Below are 17,171 nucleotides of genomic sequence, written 5' to 3'. Positions count from 1 at the left end.
GAAGTTGAAAATTGTCCTTTTTAAATATGTGAAGAAATATGTTTGGAATTTTAATGAGAATTGAATCTGTAAATTTCTTTTGGTAGGATGGTCATTTTTACTATGTTAATCCTACTGATCAATGAGCATGGGAGATCTTTTTTTTTTAAAGTTTATTAAACTACAAAAGTCTCCACTTCCGCCCCTCCTTCCAACACCCTCCCACTTCCCCCACTCCCTCTCCTCCTCCCCCTCCATCCCCAAGAGCAGTCAGGGTTTCCTGCCCTGTGGGAAGCTCAAGCTCCTCCCCCCTCTCTCCAGGTCCAGGAAGGTGAGTATCCAGACAGACTGGATCCCAAAAATCCAGTATATGCAGAGGAAACAAGTCCCAGTGTCATTGTCAATGGCCTTCCAGAAAGACTCCGGGCCAGCCACATCCAGAGAATCCGGCCACATTCAGAGAATCTGGCTAGATCACGTGCTCATTCAGTTCCAGTCCAGCTGGCCTTGGTGAACTCCCATCAGATCAGTCTCCCTGTATCAGTGGGTGATGGCGCCTGTCGCAGTCCTGATTTCTTTCTTCATCTTCTTCATCCTTCTGTTCCTCATTTGGACCGTGGAGGGTTCCGTCCGGTGCTCCAATATGGGTCTCCGTCTGTATCGCCATCCAACGTCGGATGAAGGTTTCCTCTGCTCTTGCCTTCTTTGTTCACGTTCTCCTTCCTTCTGCCTCTCGTTTGGACCTAGGGAGCCAGGTCCAGTGCTTCGACGTGGGTCTCCGCCTCCATCTCCCTCCATCGCCAGATGAGGGTTCTATGGTGATATGCAAAATGTTCATCAGTATGGTTGTGGGCCAAGGCCGGTTCAGGCACCCTCTCCTCTGTCCAGAGAACAATCTGGGGATCTCTCCTTGGACCTGGGATCCCCTCTATACTCAAGTCTCCTGTAAACCATAAAATGACTCCCTTAGTTGAGGTACATACCTCCCTGATCCCATATCCATCCATTCTCCCTCCCCCCATTCCAGTCCCCCGATCTTTCCCCATTCCTCCCCTACTCCCCTCTCTCCAACCCTCTCCCCCTCCAACAGCCTCCCCACCCCCCCATGCACCCGAGGTTACCTGGCACTCTTGTCTATTTCCAATCTCCAGGAGGATAGCTACATGATTTTCGTCAGGTTCACCTTCTTACTTAGCTTCCCTAGGATCACGAATAATAGGCTCAAAGACCTTTAATTACGGTTAGAATCCACTTATGAGTGATACATACCATATTCCTCTTTTTGGGTCTGGCTTACCTCACTCAGTAAAGCGTTTTCTATTTCCATCCATTTGCATGCAAAAGTCAAGATGTCATTGTTTTTTACCGCTGAGTAAAACTCTAATGTATATATGTTCCACACCTTTTTTAACCATTCTTCTATTGAGGGGCACCTAGGTTGTTTCCAGGTTCTGGCTATTACAAATAGTGCTGCTATGAACATAGTTGAACAAATGCTTTTGTAGTATGTTAGGGCATCTCTTGGGTATATTCCCAAGAGTGGAATTGCTGGGTCCTGAGGGAGGCTGACTCCCAGTTTCCTGAGAAACCGCCACACTGATTTCCACAGTGGCTGTACAAGTTTGCATTCCCACCAACAATGGATGAGTGTTCCCCTCATTCCACATCCTCTCCAGTATAGGCTATCATTGGTGTTTTTGAGTTTGACTATTCTGACAGGTGTAAGATGATACCTCAAAGTTGTTTTGATTTGCATTTCCCTGATCAATAAGGAGGTTGAGCATGACCTTAAGTGCTTTTTAGTCATTCGAAGTTCATCTGTTGTGAATTCTCTGTTCAGTTCAGTACCCCATTTTTTAATTGGGTTAATTAGAGTTTTAGTGTCTAGTTTCTTGAGTTCTTTGTATATTTTGGAGATCAGACCTTTGTCTGTTGAGGGGTTTGTGAAGATCTTCTCCCAGTCAGAAGGTAGCCTTTTTGTCTTACTGACAGTGTCCTTTGCTTTACAGAATCTTCTCAGATTCAGTAGGTCCCATTTATTTATTGTTTCTCTTATTGTCTGCGCTCCTGGGGTTCTGCTTAGGAAAACTCTACCAAAGAACTCCTACAGTTGATAAACACCTTTAGTAATGTGGCAGGATACAAGATCAACTCCAAAAAATCGGTAGCCCTCCTATACACAAAGGATAAAGAAGCAGAGAGGGAAATCAGAGAAACATCACCTTTCATGATAGCCACAAATAGCATAAAGTATCTTGGGGTAACTCTAACCAAGGAAGTGAATGACCTATTTGATAAGAACTTTAAGTCTTTGAAGAAAGAAATTGAGGAGGATACCAGAAAATGGAAAGACCTCCCCTGCTCTTGGATTGGGAGAATCAACATAGTAAAAATGGCAATTCTACCAAAAGCAATCTATAGATTCAATGCAATTCCCATCAAAATCCCATCAAACTTCTTCACAGGCCTGGAGAGAACAATAATCAAGTTTATATGGAAAAACAAAAAACCCAGGATAGCCAAAACAATCTTATACAATAAAGGAACTTCTGGAGGCATTACCATCCCTGACTTCAAACTCTATTACAGAGCAACAGTATTGAAAACAGCTTGGTATTGGCATAACAACAGAGAAGTAGACCTATGGAATCGAATAGAAGACCCGGGTATTAACCCACAAACGTATGAACACCTGATTTTTGACAAGGGAGCTAAAGCTATACAATGGAAGAAGGATAGCATCTTTAACAAATGGTGCTGGCATAACTGGATGTCAACCTGTAGAAGAATGAAAATAGATCCATATCTATCACCATGCACAAAACTCAGGTCCAAATGGATTAAAGACATCAACATTAATCCGACCACTTTGAACCTGATAGAAGAGAAAGTAGGAAGTAGTCTACAAGACATAGGCACAGGAGACCACTTCCTAAGGGAGATCTTTTCATCTTTTGATACCTTCTTCAATTTCTTTCTTCAGTGTCTTTAAGTTTTTTTTTCATACAAGTCTTTCACTAGATTGTTTAGAGTTATCCCAAGATATTTCATATTATTTGAGGTTATTGTGAAAGGTGTTACTTTCCTGATTTATTCTTTAGTCTGTCATTTGTTTACAGGTGGACTGATTTTTATGAGTTAATTTTGTTTCCAGTTACTTTGCTAAAATTATTTTATCAACTAGGAGTTTCCCCTGGAGTTTGAAGGTCACTTACTTATACTATCACATAATTTCCAAATAAAGATACTTTAACTTCTTCCTTTCCAAGTTGTGTCCTCTTGATCTTTTTTAGTTGTCTTATTGTTCTAGCTAAAACTTCAAGACTCTATCAAATAGTTATAAAGAGAGTAGATAGCCATGCTTTGTTCCTGATTTTAATTGGCTGTGGGCTTGCCAAAAATTGCTTTTATGATGTTGAGATATGTCCCAACAGACATTTCTTTTTGTCTTAAAAATTTTTAAGAAACATTATTTTATATGTATAGGTATTTTGTCTGCATATCACATGTGTGTCTGCCAGAAGAGGGTGTCAGAGCCTCTGGAACTGGGATTACAGATGGTTGTGAACCACCATGTGGGTGTGGAAACTGAACTTGGTTCCTCTATAAGAACAGCAAGTGCTCTTTTTTAATTATTAGTTTATTTCATTTTATTATTTTAAAAAATACCAATTCTTCTTCCCAGGGTTGGCAAAAGACTTGGCTCTAGAGGGGTTCCCAGGTGTCCAAGGGGATGCCCCCAGCTAGGTCTTTGGGCAGCAGAGGAGAGGGTGCCTGAACTGGCCTTCTCCCATAGCCACAATGATAAATATCTTGCATATCACCATAGAACCTTCATCCGGCGATGGATGGAGATAGAGACAGAGACCCACAATGCAGCACTGGACTGAGTTCCCAAGGTCCAGATGAAGAGCAGAAGGAGGGAGAACATGAGCAAGGAAGTCGGGACCGCGATGGGTGCGTCCACCCACGGAGACAGTGGAACTGATCTAATGGGAGCTCACCAAGGCCTGCTGGACTGGGACTGAACGAGTATGTGATCAGACTGGACTCTCTGAATGTGACTGACAATGAAGGCTGACTGAGAAACCAATGATAATGACATTGGGTTTTGATTCCACTGCATGCACTGGCTTTTTGGGATCTTAGTCTGTTTGGATGCTCACCTTCCTAGACCTGAATGGAGTGGGGAGGGCCTTGGACTTCCCACAGTTCAGGGCACCCTGATTTCTCTTAGGACTGGGGAGTGAAGGGGAGTGGAGGGAGTGGAAGAGAAATGGGAGGAGGGGAGGAAGTGGAAAATTTTAATAAATAAATAAATAAATAAATATCAATTCAAATTCCTACTTCCTTCCCTCCTCCCACTCCCTCCACACACCCTCCCACCCGACTCCCTACAATCCTAAGAGAGGACAAAGCACTCTGACCTGTGGAAAGTCCAGGCCCTCCTTACTACATCTAGGTTGAGCAAGGTATACATCCAAAAAGAATAGGATCCCAAGAAACCAGTACATGCAGTAGAGAGAAATCCCAGTGTCACTATCGGTGGCCCCTCAGTCTGCCCCAAACTGTCAACCACATTCAGAAGGACTAGTTTGTTCCCATGCGTGTTCATGCCCAGTCCATTTGGAGTTGGTGAGCTACCATTAGCTCAGGCAAACTGTCTCAGTGGGTAAACCCCTCATGGTCTTGAATTCTTTGCTCATATTCTCGCTCCTTCCACTCTTCAACTGGATCTTGGGAGCTCAGTCCAGTGCCCCGATGTGGGTCTTTGCCTCTGTTTCCATCTGTTGTTGGATGAAGGTGCTATGGTGATATTTAAGATAATCATCAGTCTGACTACAGGACAAGGCCAGTTCATGCAACCTCTCTTCTATTGCTTAGGGTCGTAGCTGGGACCATTCTTGTAAATTCCTGGGCATTTTTCTAGAGCCAGGTGTTTTGCTAACCCCATAATGGCTCCCTCAATCAAGATATATCTTTCCGTGCTCTCATATATGTCCTTCCTCCATCTCGACTATCCCATTCCCTCAAGTTCTCCTCAACCCTGACCTTTTCCCCTTCCTTCTACCCCTTGCCCCCATGCCCCCAAATTTTGTCAGGTGATCAGATTTTGTCTGTTTCTAATTTCCAGGTGGGTCTATATATGTCTGGGTTCACCTTATTACTTAGCTTCTCTAGGATCATGAACTATAGGCTCAATGTCCTTTGTTTATGACTGGTATCCGCTTATGAATGAGTACCTACCATATTCATCTTTTTGGGTCTGGGATATCTCACTCAGGATAGTGTTTTCTAATTACATCCATTTGCATGCAAAATTTAAGATGTCATTGTTTTTTACTGCTGAGTAATACTCTGTGTAAATGCGCCACATTTTCTTTATCTGTTCTTTGATTGAGAGGCATCTAAGTTGTTTCCAAGTTCTGGCTATTACAAATAATGCTGCTATGAACATAGTTGAACAAATGTCTTTGTAGTATGATTGAGCATCTTTTGGGTATATGCCCAAGAGTAGTAGTGCTGGATCCTGAGGTAGTTTGATTCCCAATTTTCTGAGAAACTGCCACATTGATTTCCAAAGTGGTTGCACAAGTTTGCATTCCCACCAGCAATGGATGAGTGTTCCTCTTACTCCACATCCTCTCCTGCATAAGCTATCATTAGTATTTTTAATCTTAGCCATTCTGATAGGTGTAAGATGGTACCTCAAAGTTGTTTTTATTGGTACTTTTCTGATAGCTAAGGAAGTTGAACATGTCCTTAAGTATCTTTTGACCATTTGAAATAATTCTGTTGAGAATTCTCTGTTTTAGTTCAGTACACCATTTTTAATTGGGTTATTTAGAATTTTAATGTGTAATTTCTTGAGTTTTTTGTATAGTTTGGAGATCAGTCCTTCATCTGATGTGGGGTTGGTGAAGATTTGTTTTCCCATTCAGTAGGCTGCCTTTTTGTCTTATTGACTATGTTCTTTGCTTTACAGATGCTTCTCAGTTTCAGGAGGTCTCATTTATTTATTGTTGCTCTTATTGTCTGTGCTACTGGGGTTATATGTAGGAAGTAGTCTCTTGTGTCCATACATTGAAAGCTGCTTCCCACTCCTGTACCAGGTTCAGTGTGGTCAGATTAATATTGGGGTCTTCAATCCATTTGGATTTGAGTTTTGTGCATGGCAATAAATATGGATCATTTTCATTCTTCTACAGGTTGACATCCAGCTATGCCAGCACCATTTGTTGAAGATGCTTTCTTTTTTCCACTGTATAATCTTAGCTTCTTTGTCAAAAATCAGGTGTGTAGATTAATATCTGGGTCTTCAATTTGATTTCATTGGTCAACATCTCTATTTTTATGCCAATACCTAGCTGTTTTCATTACTGTAGCTCTGTATGTCAGGGATGGTAATGCCTCTGGCAGTTCCTTTATTGTACAAGATTGTTTTGGATATCCTGGGGTTTTTATTTTTCCATGTGAAGTTGATTGTTGTTCTTTCAAGGTCTGTGAAGAATTGTGTTGGGATTTTGATGGGCATCGCATTGAATCTATATATTGCTTTAGGTAGGATTGCCATTTTTTCTATATTGATCCTTCCTATCCAAGAGCATGGGAGATCTTTCCATTTTCTGGTATCTTCTTCAATTTCTTTCTTCAGAGACTTAGTTTTTGTCAAATAAGTATTTTACCTTCTTGGTTAGTGTTACCCCAGCATATTTTATGTTATTTCTGGCTATTGTGAAAGGTGATGTTTCTCTAATTTCTCTCTCAGCTTCTTTATCCTTTGTGTATAGGAGGGCTACTGATTTTTTTGAGTTGAGTTTGTATCCTGCCACATCACTGAAGGTATTTATCAGCTGTAGGAGTTATCTGGTAGAGTTTTTGGGGCCACTTCTGTACACTATCTGTAACATGAAGGGGCCTGCTTGTTGGGGTTTGTCCCACCCAGTACCCCACAGCCAGCAAGCCCCAAAGAAAATCACAGAGATCTCCATAAGTTATAAAACTGATTGGCCCATTAGCTCAGGCTACTTACTAGCTCTTGTAGTTTATATTAACCCATTATTCTTATCCATGTTAGCCACATGGCTCAGTACCTTTCTCAGCTGGGCAGGTTACATCTTGCTTCTCAGTGGTCTGGGCAGGAATGCGAGAAATGGGCTTCCTCCTTCCTAGCATTCTCCTGTTCTCTTTGCCCCGCCTCTACTTCCTGTCTGATTGACCCACCTACACTTCCTGCCTGGCCAATCAGCATTTATTCAAAACATGATTGACAGAATATATACAATTCTCATGCACCACTTCCTCCTCTTCTTTTTTTAAACAAAGGAAAATATCCATAGTTCATTTTTTGGGAATGTAGGTGTAGTATTCCAGGATTGGGGTCGCTGATAATCTTATGGGAACCTAAAGAAAATTTAGAATTATCATCAAGTCCTGACTGGAGTATTCTGTGAGTCTTGATCATCTCAGGCAGCATTGAATCTGTTCTAAATATAGAATTCTAACATCTGGGCCATCTGTTCCTGCCAGAGATTTTTCAGGTGGCCCTCCTTGATCAAACCTGATATTTCTTAACACAGAATGAATCCACAGTTTCTCATTTTCTGTGGAAACAAAAGCAAAATCTTTTCTCCAAAGTAACATATCTTTTGACTTCAATTTTGAAGTCAAGGTATTTTCAAAATATCTCTTGGATTAGTTCAGCAGCATTTATAAGCAAATATCTTTTAGCAGCTGTTGATCCTTATTTAGCATTCAAACAATTCAAAGAGAGCATAATAACATACAGTATCAAGATTCTCTGTGTATTTTCCAACTTTGTGTGACTTTACTTTAACCTCTATTTCTTTTATTTTTACTTTTATTTTTTGAGACAGGTTCTCTGTATATCTTGTACAGATATACAGAATAACTCTGTAGACCAGGCTGTCCTTGAACTCACAGAGATCCACTTGCCTCTGCCTCCCAAGTGCTGGGATTAAAGGTGTCCCCACCACACCTTGAATTCACAGAGGTCTGTCTGCCTCTGCCTCCCAAACTTTGGGATTAAAGGCGTGTACTACCACACCTTGAACTCACAGAGATCTGTCTGCCTCTGCTTCCCGGGCATTAGGATTAAAGGTGTGTACCACCACACCCAACTACTCTTTTTTTATTTTTAAGGACTTTAACCTTTAGGTTGATTATATTTTTAGCACACTGTTAACCATTTAGAGGTTTTCTTTGTCTTTGAATCTCTCTTTACTGTATATCTCTCTTTTTCTGACCACATGAGTCTTTATGGAGAGGATTAAAGTTGTGACTTTGATGACTGGATTCTTAGCTTTCTAAGATTTCAGCCTCATGGTGGAGGTACTGGCCAGAGCTGTGTTTATCACAACAACTCTATGGCGTTTCAAGGTCCCTGTCAGCAAGCAAGCTGCAGCATTCTGCTCATAGACCACACTCAGTCGGACTGCCTGCCTGAAAGAGTCAGAGTTTGCGCTGGCATAATGGCCCAGAAAACTGGCATTTTAAAACAGCGCAGCTTTTTTCCTGCTCTTGCTGAAAACTGAAAATCATGCGTTCAGCCTTTCATCAACACCATTTAATCGTGGCAGGATCTCTTAAAAGAGCTGCAGGGTTTTGCACCTAAAGCTGAGTCAGGAAGCCTCTTTTAAATGAGAGTGCTTGCTTGCCTCTAGCAAGCAGAGCAGATCTTAGAAATTGGTGCTACCAAGAAAACATGCTTTACTCTATTCTTTCCCAAGCTTTCTCAGGCTTTCTGTGGATGCAGTTATCCATGTGGGCACGATTCTGCAACATGAGGGCCAGGATGCTTTTTGGGGTTTCTGCCCCTCCCAGTTCCCCAGATGTTTAGTCCCAGAGAAAATCACCCAGAGATCTCCATAAGTTATAAAACTGATTGGCCCATTAGCTCAGGCTACTTATTAGCTCTTGTAGCTTATATTAACCCATTATTCTTATCTATGTTAGCCATATGGCTCAGTCAGTACCTTTCTCAGCTGGGCAGGTTACATCTTGCTTCTTGGTGGTCTGGGCAGGAATGCGAGAAATGGGCTTCCTCCTTCCTAGCATTCTCCTGTTCTCTTTGCCCCGCCTCTACTTCCTGTCTGATGAACCCACCTACACTTCCTGCCTGGCCAATCAGCATTTATTCAAAACATGATTGACAGGATACAGAAAACTCTCCTGCACCACACTATCATTTAATCTGCAAATAACAAAAGTTTGACTTCTTCCTTTCCAATTTGAATTCCCTTGATCTCCTTATGTTGTCTTATTGCTATTGCTAGAACTTCAAGCACTATATTGAAGAGATATGGTGAGAGTGGACAGCCTTTTCTTGTTCCTGATTTTAAAGGAATCGCTTTGAGTTTCTTTCATTTAATTTGATGTTAGCCATTGGCTTGCTAACATTATTATACTTAGATATGTTTTTATTATATTTAGATATGTTCCTTGTATCCCTGATCTCTCCAAGACCTTTATTATGAAGGGGTGTTGGATTTTGTCAAATGCTTTTTCAGCATCTAATGAAATGATCAGATGTTTTTCTTTCAGTTTATTTATATGATGAATTACATTGATAAATTTTCGTATGTTGAACCAGCCCTGCATCTCTGGGATGAAGCTTACTTGATCATGATGGATGATTGTTTTGATGTGTTCTTGGATTCGGCTTGCCCTTATTTTATTGAGAATTTTTACATCAATGTTCATGAGTGGGATTGATCTGTAATTCTCTTTTTTGGTTGAGTCTTTGTTGATGTTTTTTTAATCAGGGTAACTGTAGCCTCATAAAAAGAGTTTGGCAATGTCATTTCTGTTTCTATTATGTGGAATACTTTGATAATTATAGGTATTAGCTGTTCTTGGAAGTTCTGGTAGAATTCTGCACTAAAACCATCCAGCCCTGGGCTTTTATTGGTTGGGAGGTTTTTGATGACAGCTTCTATTTCCTCGTGGCTTATAGGTCTATTTAAATTGTTCACCTGGTCTTGATTTAATTTGGGTATATAGTATCTATCTAAAAAATTGTCCATTTCTTTTACATTTTCCAATTTTGTGGAGTACAGGTTTTTGTTGTAAGATCTAATGATTCTCTGAATTTCCTCAGCGTCTGTTGTTGTACTCCCCTTTTTGTTTCTGATTTTGTTAATTTGCATGTTCTCTCTGTACCTTTTGATTAGTTTTGGATAAGGGTTTGTCAGTTTTGTTGATTTTCTCATAGAACCAGCTCTTTTTTTCATTGATTCTTTGTATTGTTTTCTTTATTTTTATTTCATTGATTTTAGCCCTCAGTTTGATTATTTCCTGTCTTCTATTTCTCCTGGGTGAGTCTGCTTCTTTTTGTTCTAGAGATTCTAGGTATGCTGTTAAGTCACTAGTGTGAACTTTCTCCATTTTCTTTATGTGGGCACTTAGTGTTATAAACTTTCCTCTTAGCACTGCTTTCATAGTGTCCCATAGGTTTGGATATGTTGTGCCTTCATTTTCGTTGAATTCAAGGAAGACTTTAGTTTCTTTCTTTATTTCTTCCTTGACCCAGGGATTGTTCAGTAGTTGACTATTCAGTTTCTATGAGTTTGTAGGCTTTCTGGGAGTAGTATTGTTGTTAAATTCTAACTTTACTCCATGATGATCAGATAAGACATAGGGGTTACTCCAATTATTTTGTATCTGTGGATGTTTGCTTTGTTACCGAGTATGTGATTGTTTTTAGAAAAGGTTCCATGGGGTTCTGAGAAGAAGGTATATTCTTTTTTGTTTGGGTGGAAGGTTCTATAGATGTCTGTTAAGTCCATTTGATTCACTACATCTGTTAGTTCTCTTATTTCTCTGTTATGTTTCTGTCTGGTTGACCAGTCCATTGGTGAGAGAGGTGTGTTGAAATTAGTGTGTGGGGTTTGATGTGTGATTTAAGTTTTTGTAATGTTCTTTTACATATGTGGGTGCCCTTGTATTACGGGCATAGATATTCAGAATTGAGACTTCATCTTGATGAGTTGTTCCTGTTTTTAGTATTAAGTGTCTTTCTCCACTTCTTCTGGTTGATTTTAGTTTGAAATCAATTTTGTTAGATATTAGGAAAGCCACACCTGCTTGTTTCTTATGTTCATTTGATCAGAAAACCTTTTCCCAACCCTTTACTCTGAGGTAGTGTCTGTCTTTGAGATTGAGGTGTGTTTCTTGTAAACAGCAGAATGCTGGATGCTGTTTTTGTATTTATTCTCTTAGCCTGTGTCTTTCTATAGGTGAATTGAGTCTATTAATATTAAGTGGTATTAATGGCCAGTAGTTATTATTAACTCTAGTTATTTTTTTTTGAAAATAGTGTTTGTGTGTTTTCCTTCTTTGGGTTATGCTGGTGGGAGGTTATCAGATGTCTGTGTTATTGTGGGTGTTGTTAGCTTCCTTGGGTTGAGGTTTTCCTTCTAGTACTTTCTGTAAGGCTGGGTTTGTGGATACATATTGTTTAAATCTGTTTTTGTCATGGAATATCTTTTTTTTCTTCATTGATGGTGAATGAAAGCTTTTCTGGCTATAGTAGTCTGGGTTTACATCCATGGTCTCTTAGTGTCTGCAGCACATCTATCCAGGACCTTCTGGTTTTCATGGTTTCCATTGCGAAGTCAGGTGTAATTCTGATAGGTTTATCTTTATATGTTACTTGACCTTTTACAGCTCTCAATATTCTTTCTTTATTCTGTATGTTTTGTGTTTTGACTATTATATGGTAAGTGGTTTTTTCCCAGTCTATTTGGTGTTCTGTAAGCTTCTTGTACCTTCATAGGGATAATCCTTCTTTCGGTTGGGAAAGTTTTCTTCTATAATCTTGTTGAATATATTTTCTGTGCCTTTTGGCTGGAGTTCTTCTACCCCCATTATTCTTAAGTTTGGTGTTTTCATGGTGTCCCAGATTTCCTGAATGTTTTGTGTTAAGAATTTGCTGGGTTTATGTTTTCTTTGATCTATATATAGATCCTCTATAGTATCTTTAGTGCCTGAGATTCTTTCTTCTATTTCTTGTATTCTGTTGTTTATACTTGTCTCTGTACTACCTGTTCATTTACGCAGATTTTTCTTAACCAGAATTCCCTCAGTTTGTGTTTTCTTTTTATCTCTATTTCAGTCTTCAAGTCATGAGCTGTTTCCTTCACCTGTTTGACTTTTTTTTCTTGGTTTTCTTTGAGGTATTTATTAATTTCTTCCAACATTTTGTTTGTTTTCTCTTCCATTTTTTTTATTTTTGGTTTTTCGAGACAGGGTTTCTCTGTGTAGCTTTAGAACCTGTCCTGGAACTAGCTCTTGTAGACTAGGCTGGCCTCAAACTCACAGAGATCCTCCTGCCTCTGCCTCCCGAGTGCTGGGATTTAAGGCGTGTGCCACTATCACCCGGCATAAAGTAATTTTCTTCTACTTCTTCTGGGATAGGATGATCAAGTCTTCCTTTTGTGTGACTGCTGTGTTCTGGTGTTACCATGTTGCTTTTTAGGTTGTTGGAGGAATTCTTGCATTGGCGCCTAACCATTTCTTTCTTCAAATGAGACCGGCAGTGTCTTGGCATCCTGGTCCAATCTTTGCTGTGGCTGAGTATTTGGGAGTTTTTCTTGGTCTGCTCTGTACTGTCAATGTCTGTCTCAGAAAGCCTCTGAGGTCTCTATACACCTGCTCTCTTGGTCTTCTCTCTTGGTTTGTTCTCTTTTTGCTCTGTCTTAATCCCCTCAGTGTTATAGCAAGCTCTTGATCCCCTCAGTATTGTAGCAAGCTCTCAACTCTTAGGCAGGGTGTGGCTAGTTGCTTGGGGGGGGTTCCAGTGGATGGGCTTGGGTTTTGGGGGAGCCTAGCTGCAGGAAACTCTCTCCTGGCTGGCTAAAAAAGCTGAGGGATTTGGGGAAGGGTCCCTGGGTTTTGTCTCACTGAGGAGGTCCTAGAGAGAAGGGCATCTGGCCATGTGGCTGTTCACTGACCTTTTAAGTCCCCTAAGTATTGTAGCATGCTGTGTTTCAGAGTTCCACCGAGGTTGCAGGAGCCTATCTAGAGTTTTTAATCTTGAAGCAGTATTGGATTTTGTCAAAGACCTTTTCTACATTGAATGAGATGGTCATTTTTTTCTTGTCTTTTGGTTTGTTTGTATGGTGTGTTACATTGGTTTATTTATGTGTGTAACACCTTCCCTGCATCTCTGGGATGAAGCCTACTTTATCATGGTGGATGCTGTTTTTGACATATTCTTGGATTCAGTTTGCAAGTATTTTATTAAGTTTTTTTTGCATCTATGTACATAAGAGAAATTGGTCTGTAATTTTCCTTTTTATTGGATTTTTATGTTGCTTGGACATCAGGATAACTGTGGCATCATAAAATGAATTGGGCAGTGTTCCTTCTGCTTCTATTTTGTAGAATAATTTGAAGAGTATTGACATTAACTGTTCTTTGAAAGTCTGATAGGATTTTGTGTTAAAAATGTCTGGCCGTGAGGATTTCTTTTTCTTTTTTTTCTTTTTTTTTTTTTTTGGTTGAGACACTTAATGACTGTTTCTATTTCACTAGGGGTTATAGGCCTGTTTAAGTTGCTTATTTGATCTTTATTTAACTTTGGTAAATGGTATCTATTGAGAAAATTATCTATTTCTTTTTATATTTTTCCAGTTTGGTGGAGTATAGGTTTTAAAAGAATGTCCTTATAATCCTCTAGATTTCCTTGGTCTCTGTTAAATGGACCTATTCAATTTTGTTAATTTGGAGATTCTCTTATTCTGCTTTTTAATTAATTTGGATAAGGGTTTGTCTTAGTTAGGATTTCTATTACTGTGAAGAGATATCATGACCATGGCAACTCTTATAAGGAAAATGTTTGAGGGGACTCACAATTTCAGAGGTTGAGTCCATTAACATTATAATGGGACATGGTGGCATGCAAGCAGACATGGTGTTGGAAAAAGAGCTGAGAGTTCTACAACTTGATCCACTGGGTGTAGCTTCAGCATAGGAGACCTCAAAGTCTGCCCAACAATGACACACTTTGATCAAAGCTCCTAATAGTGACATTCTCTTGGAGCTTATGGGGGCCAATTATATTCAAACTACCACAGGGTTTTTGGATCTTATTGATTTCTCAGAGAACAAACACTTTGTTTTATTATTTACATTATTTTTTTCTTTTTTTCAATTTCAGTCCTGGGTATGATTATTTCTTGACATCTACTCCCTTTGGATGTGATTTCTTCTTTTTGTTCTAAAGCTTTCAGGTGTGCTTTTAAGTTACTAGTATGAGGTCTCTCAATTTTTTTTTATGTAGGCACTTAGTGTTGTGAATTTGCCCATAGGCCAGTCTTTGTTGTGTCCCATAAGTTTGGGTGTGCTGTACATTCATTTTCATTCAATTCTAGAAAGTCTTAGTTTTTTAAATTTATGTCTTGGTCTCATTTTTCATTCAGTAGTAAATTGTTCAGATTTCATGAGCTTGTGAGCTTTCTGTTGTTTCTGTTATTGTTGGTATCCATCTTTAATCCATGGTGATCAGATAGGATGTGGGGTATTAGTTACATTTTCTTTTATCTTTTGATATTTGTTTCCGAATACGTGGTTAATTTTGGAGAACAGTTTTTGAGGTACTGAGAAGAAGGTATATTCTTTTGTGGTTGGGTAGCACCACAAAAGAATATTTTATGACTATTTTAAGGTATTTTTATTGTGCTTCAGATGTGTCAAAACACTTGGGACCTATTGTGGTGAGGCTGCTGGGCTGGAGGAGACACACTGTCTTCTATGCTACTGTGTTTTCACACTGGCATCTAAACATTTGGTTTCGGGAAGATTGTAATTCTAGGTGCTGATACCTTTTCTTGTCTTTGCTGGATGACTGGTTTCTTGGTTTCTGTTTCCCTCACTGGTTGTTAGGAGAGCATTGAGTCTCTGTGCTGCCTGGTAGGAAATTCCTCTGGGATCCTGATAGGTGTAGTTTCAGGTGGTTTCAAGTAGAATGCTTTTCTGGGTATTGGGAACTGACATTTAGAAATGGGATGACCTGGGGAGGTCCTGGGGGGAGAACAGAGGAGAGAGGAAAACAGGGTGTTCCACCAGCATCTGTTTAGTTCTCTGGGAATGGGGGCAGAGAGTGAGGAGAGGTTGCAACAGAAGGCTTACTACATAGCTGGGGATGAGGCTGAGGCATTGGACATGGAAGCATGGAGGGAGAGGTGAAGATCTGCAGTTAGCCTGCCTGCTTCCCTGGTTAGAGTACCCTGTGAGTTCCCAGACAGACTTGTGTTTTCTTTGGGGAATACCATTCTAGTCCATTTCCCACTTAAAAAACACCGACCATGATTTTATCATGTCCCGTGATTCTGTGCACTGACTAGCCTTAGACTTGGCAGCAGGTGCCTTTATCTGCTGATCTCTTTCACCAGCCTCAAAAAAACATTTTAAATAATTAGACTAAATATTCTTTGTGTTTGTCTGTTCTTACAACCAGGAGTTTCTTTGTTACTCTGCTTGGTTTTCAATTCCTACGCTGAAGCAGTGCACTGGCTTCAGCCTTCTGAGCACCTGGGATTGCCAGTGTACCCCACTGAGGCTGCTTTAAATAGATATTCTTTAAAAGTTCTACAGAGATCAAAACACATTATGGAGATGTATGACATTCTCAAAGAATTAAAGTACACACACACACACACACACACACACACACACTTTAAAATGTTCTCCGGAGTCTCTTTGTCTTTTGTCTCACTTGTTGACTAGACCAGCACTACTTTTCTAGCCTCAGATAATGACGGGTCCATTCCTTTAGCGGAATTGGAAACTGCATTTAGCTTTACCTTTGGATGTTGTGTCATAAAACAATGTCTTATCCCCACAGGCTTCATTGTGAAAGTGTTCATTGTCCTGTCAGTTCAGCTGCTCAGCACTATGATAATCGTCAGCATGTTTGTTTTCTGGTGAGTTGTTCTTCCTGTCTAGAATTAGATGTTATATTGCTCATGTGACTGCTCATGGGATCAGCTTACTTTAATGTGGGGCATTTCAAAAAGTATGATTTTTGTTCTTCAGTATTTGTAGATGATATTGTTTCTATAGACAAGTTTTTCTGAGCCACCAACACGGCAGGAGATTCTAGAATTTAACTTCCTAGACCAAGAACATTTTTCTTACTCTTCCTTTGAGCATTGCTTTCTTTTGAATTTTCTCTGAGATATTTGAGAAAGTTATGAAGGAATAAGGGGATATGGGAAATGGCTGCAATTCTGGAAACTGGAATCCTGTTAAATCCTATAACTATTTGTCACCAAGTCCATCCTATTGAAAGTATTATTTGCAATATGAACCATGAGATGATTTCTTTTACCTTACACATATATCAGTCTCAGTATTGTATTGTATTGTATTGTATTGTATTGTATTGTATTGTATTGTATTGTATTGTATTGTATTTTTTTGGTACAGGAACTCACTTGTAGCTCTGGCTGTCCTTACTATGTAGACTAGGCAGGCCTCAAACTCACAGATATCACCTGCCTCTGCCTCCCAAGTGCTGGAATTAAAATTGGGATAGTTGAGATGGGGGAAGAACAGAGAGGGAAAGCAAGGAAAGAGATATCTTGATTGAGGGAGCCATTATGGGGCTAACAATGAACCTGGAACTAGAGAAATTCCCAGGAATCCACAAGGATGACCCCAGCTAAGACCCTAAGCAATAGTGGAGATGTGCCCAACTTGACCTTGCCCTGTAATCAGATTGAAGACGATCTTGTCATCACAGAGCCTTCATCCATCAACTGATGGAAGCAGATGCAGAAATCCACAGTGAAGCAATGGGCTGAGCTCTTAAAGTCCAGTCAAAGAGAGGGAGAAGCCATAATATGAGCAAAAGAATCAAGATCATGATAGGGATACCCACTAAAGCAGCTTACCTGAGCTAATGTGACCTCACTGACTCCAGTGTGGCAACAGGGGAACCAGCATACGATCAGACTAGGTCCTCTGCATGTGGGTGACAGTTGTGTGGCTGGGGCAATCTGTGGTGCCATTGACAGTGGGACCCTAGATATAGTGGGGAGGCCTTGGTCCTGCCTCAAAGCAATGTGCAAAACTTTGTTGGCTTCCTATGGGAAGCCTTACCCTCTCTGAGGAGTGGATGGGGTTGGGGTTGGGGGAGAGGTGGAGGGGAGGGAGTAGGAACTGGG

The 17,171-nt window shown here is 40.1% G+C and overlaps 1 protein-coding gene across 2 annotated transcripts in view; it reads left to right on the top strand.

Annotated features, from left to right (window-relative positions):
- Window positions 1-17,171, top strand: part of LOC125402020 (protein lifeguard 2-like) — a 47,592-nt gene that overhangs the window by 7,563 nt on the left and 22,858 nt on the right. For both annotated transcript variants that reach the window (XM_048436520.2, XM_048436513.3), the window contains exon 4: window positions 15,848-15,926. In XM_048436520.2, coding sequence (XP_048292477.1) covers window positions 15,848-15,926 — 79 coding nt within the window. The remainder of the gene's footprint in view (window positions 1-15,847; window positions 15,927-17,171) is intronic.

The sequence above is a fragment of the Myodes glareolus genome, chromosome 25 (genome assembly GCF_982192425.1).
Source record: "Myodes glareolus chromosome 25, mMyoGla1.1, whole genome shotgun sequence".
NCBI classification, from domain to species: Eukaryota; Metazoa; Chordata; class Mammalia; order Rodentia; family Cricetidae; genus Myodes; species Myodes glareolus.
This window is presented reverse-complemented; position numbering and strand designations above follow the sequence as displayed.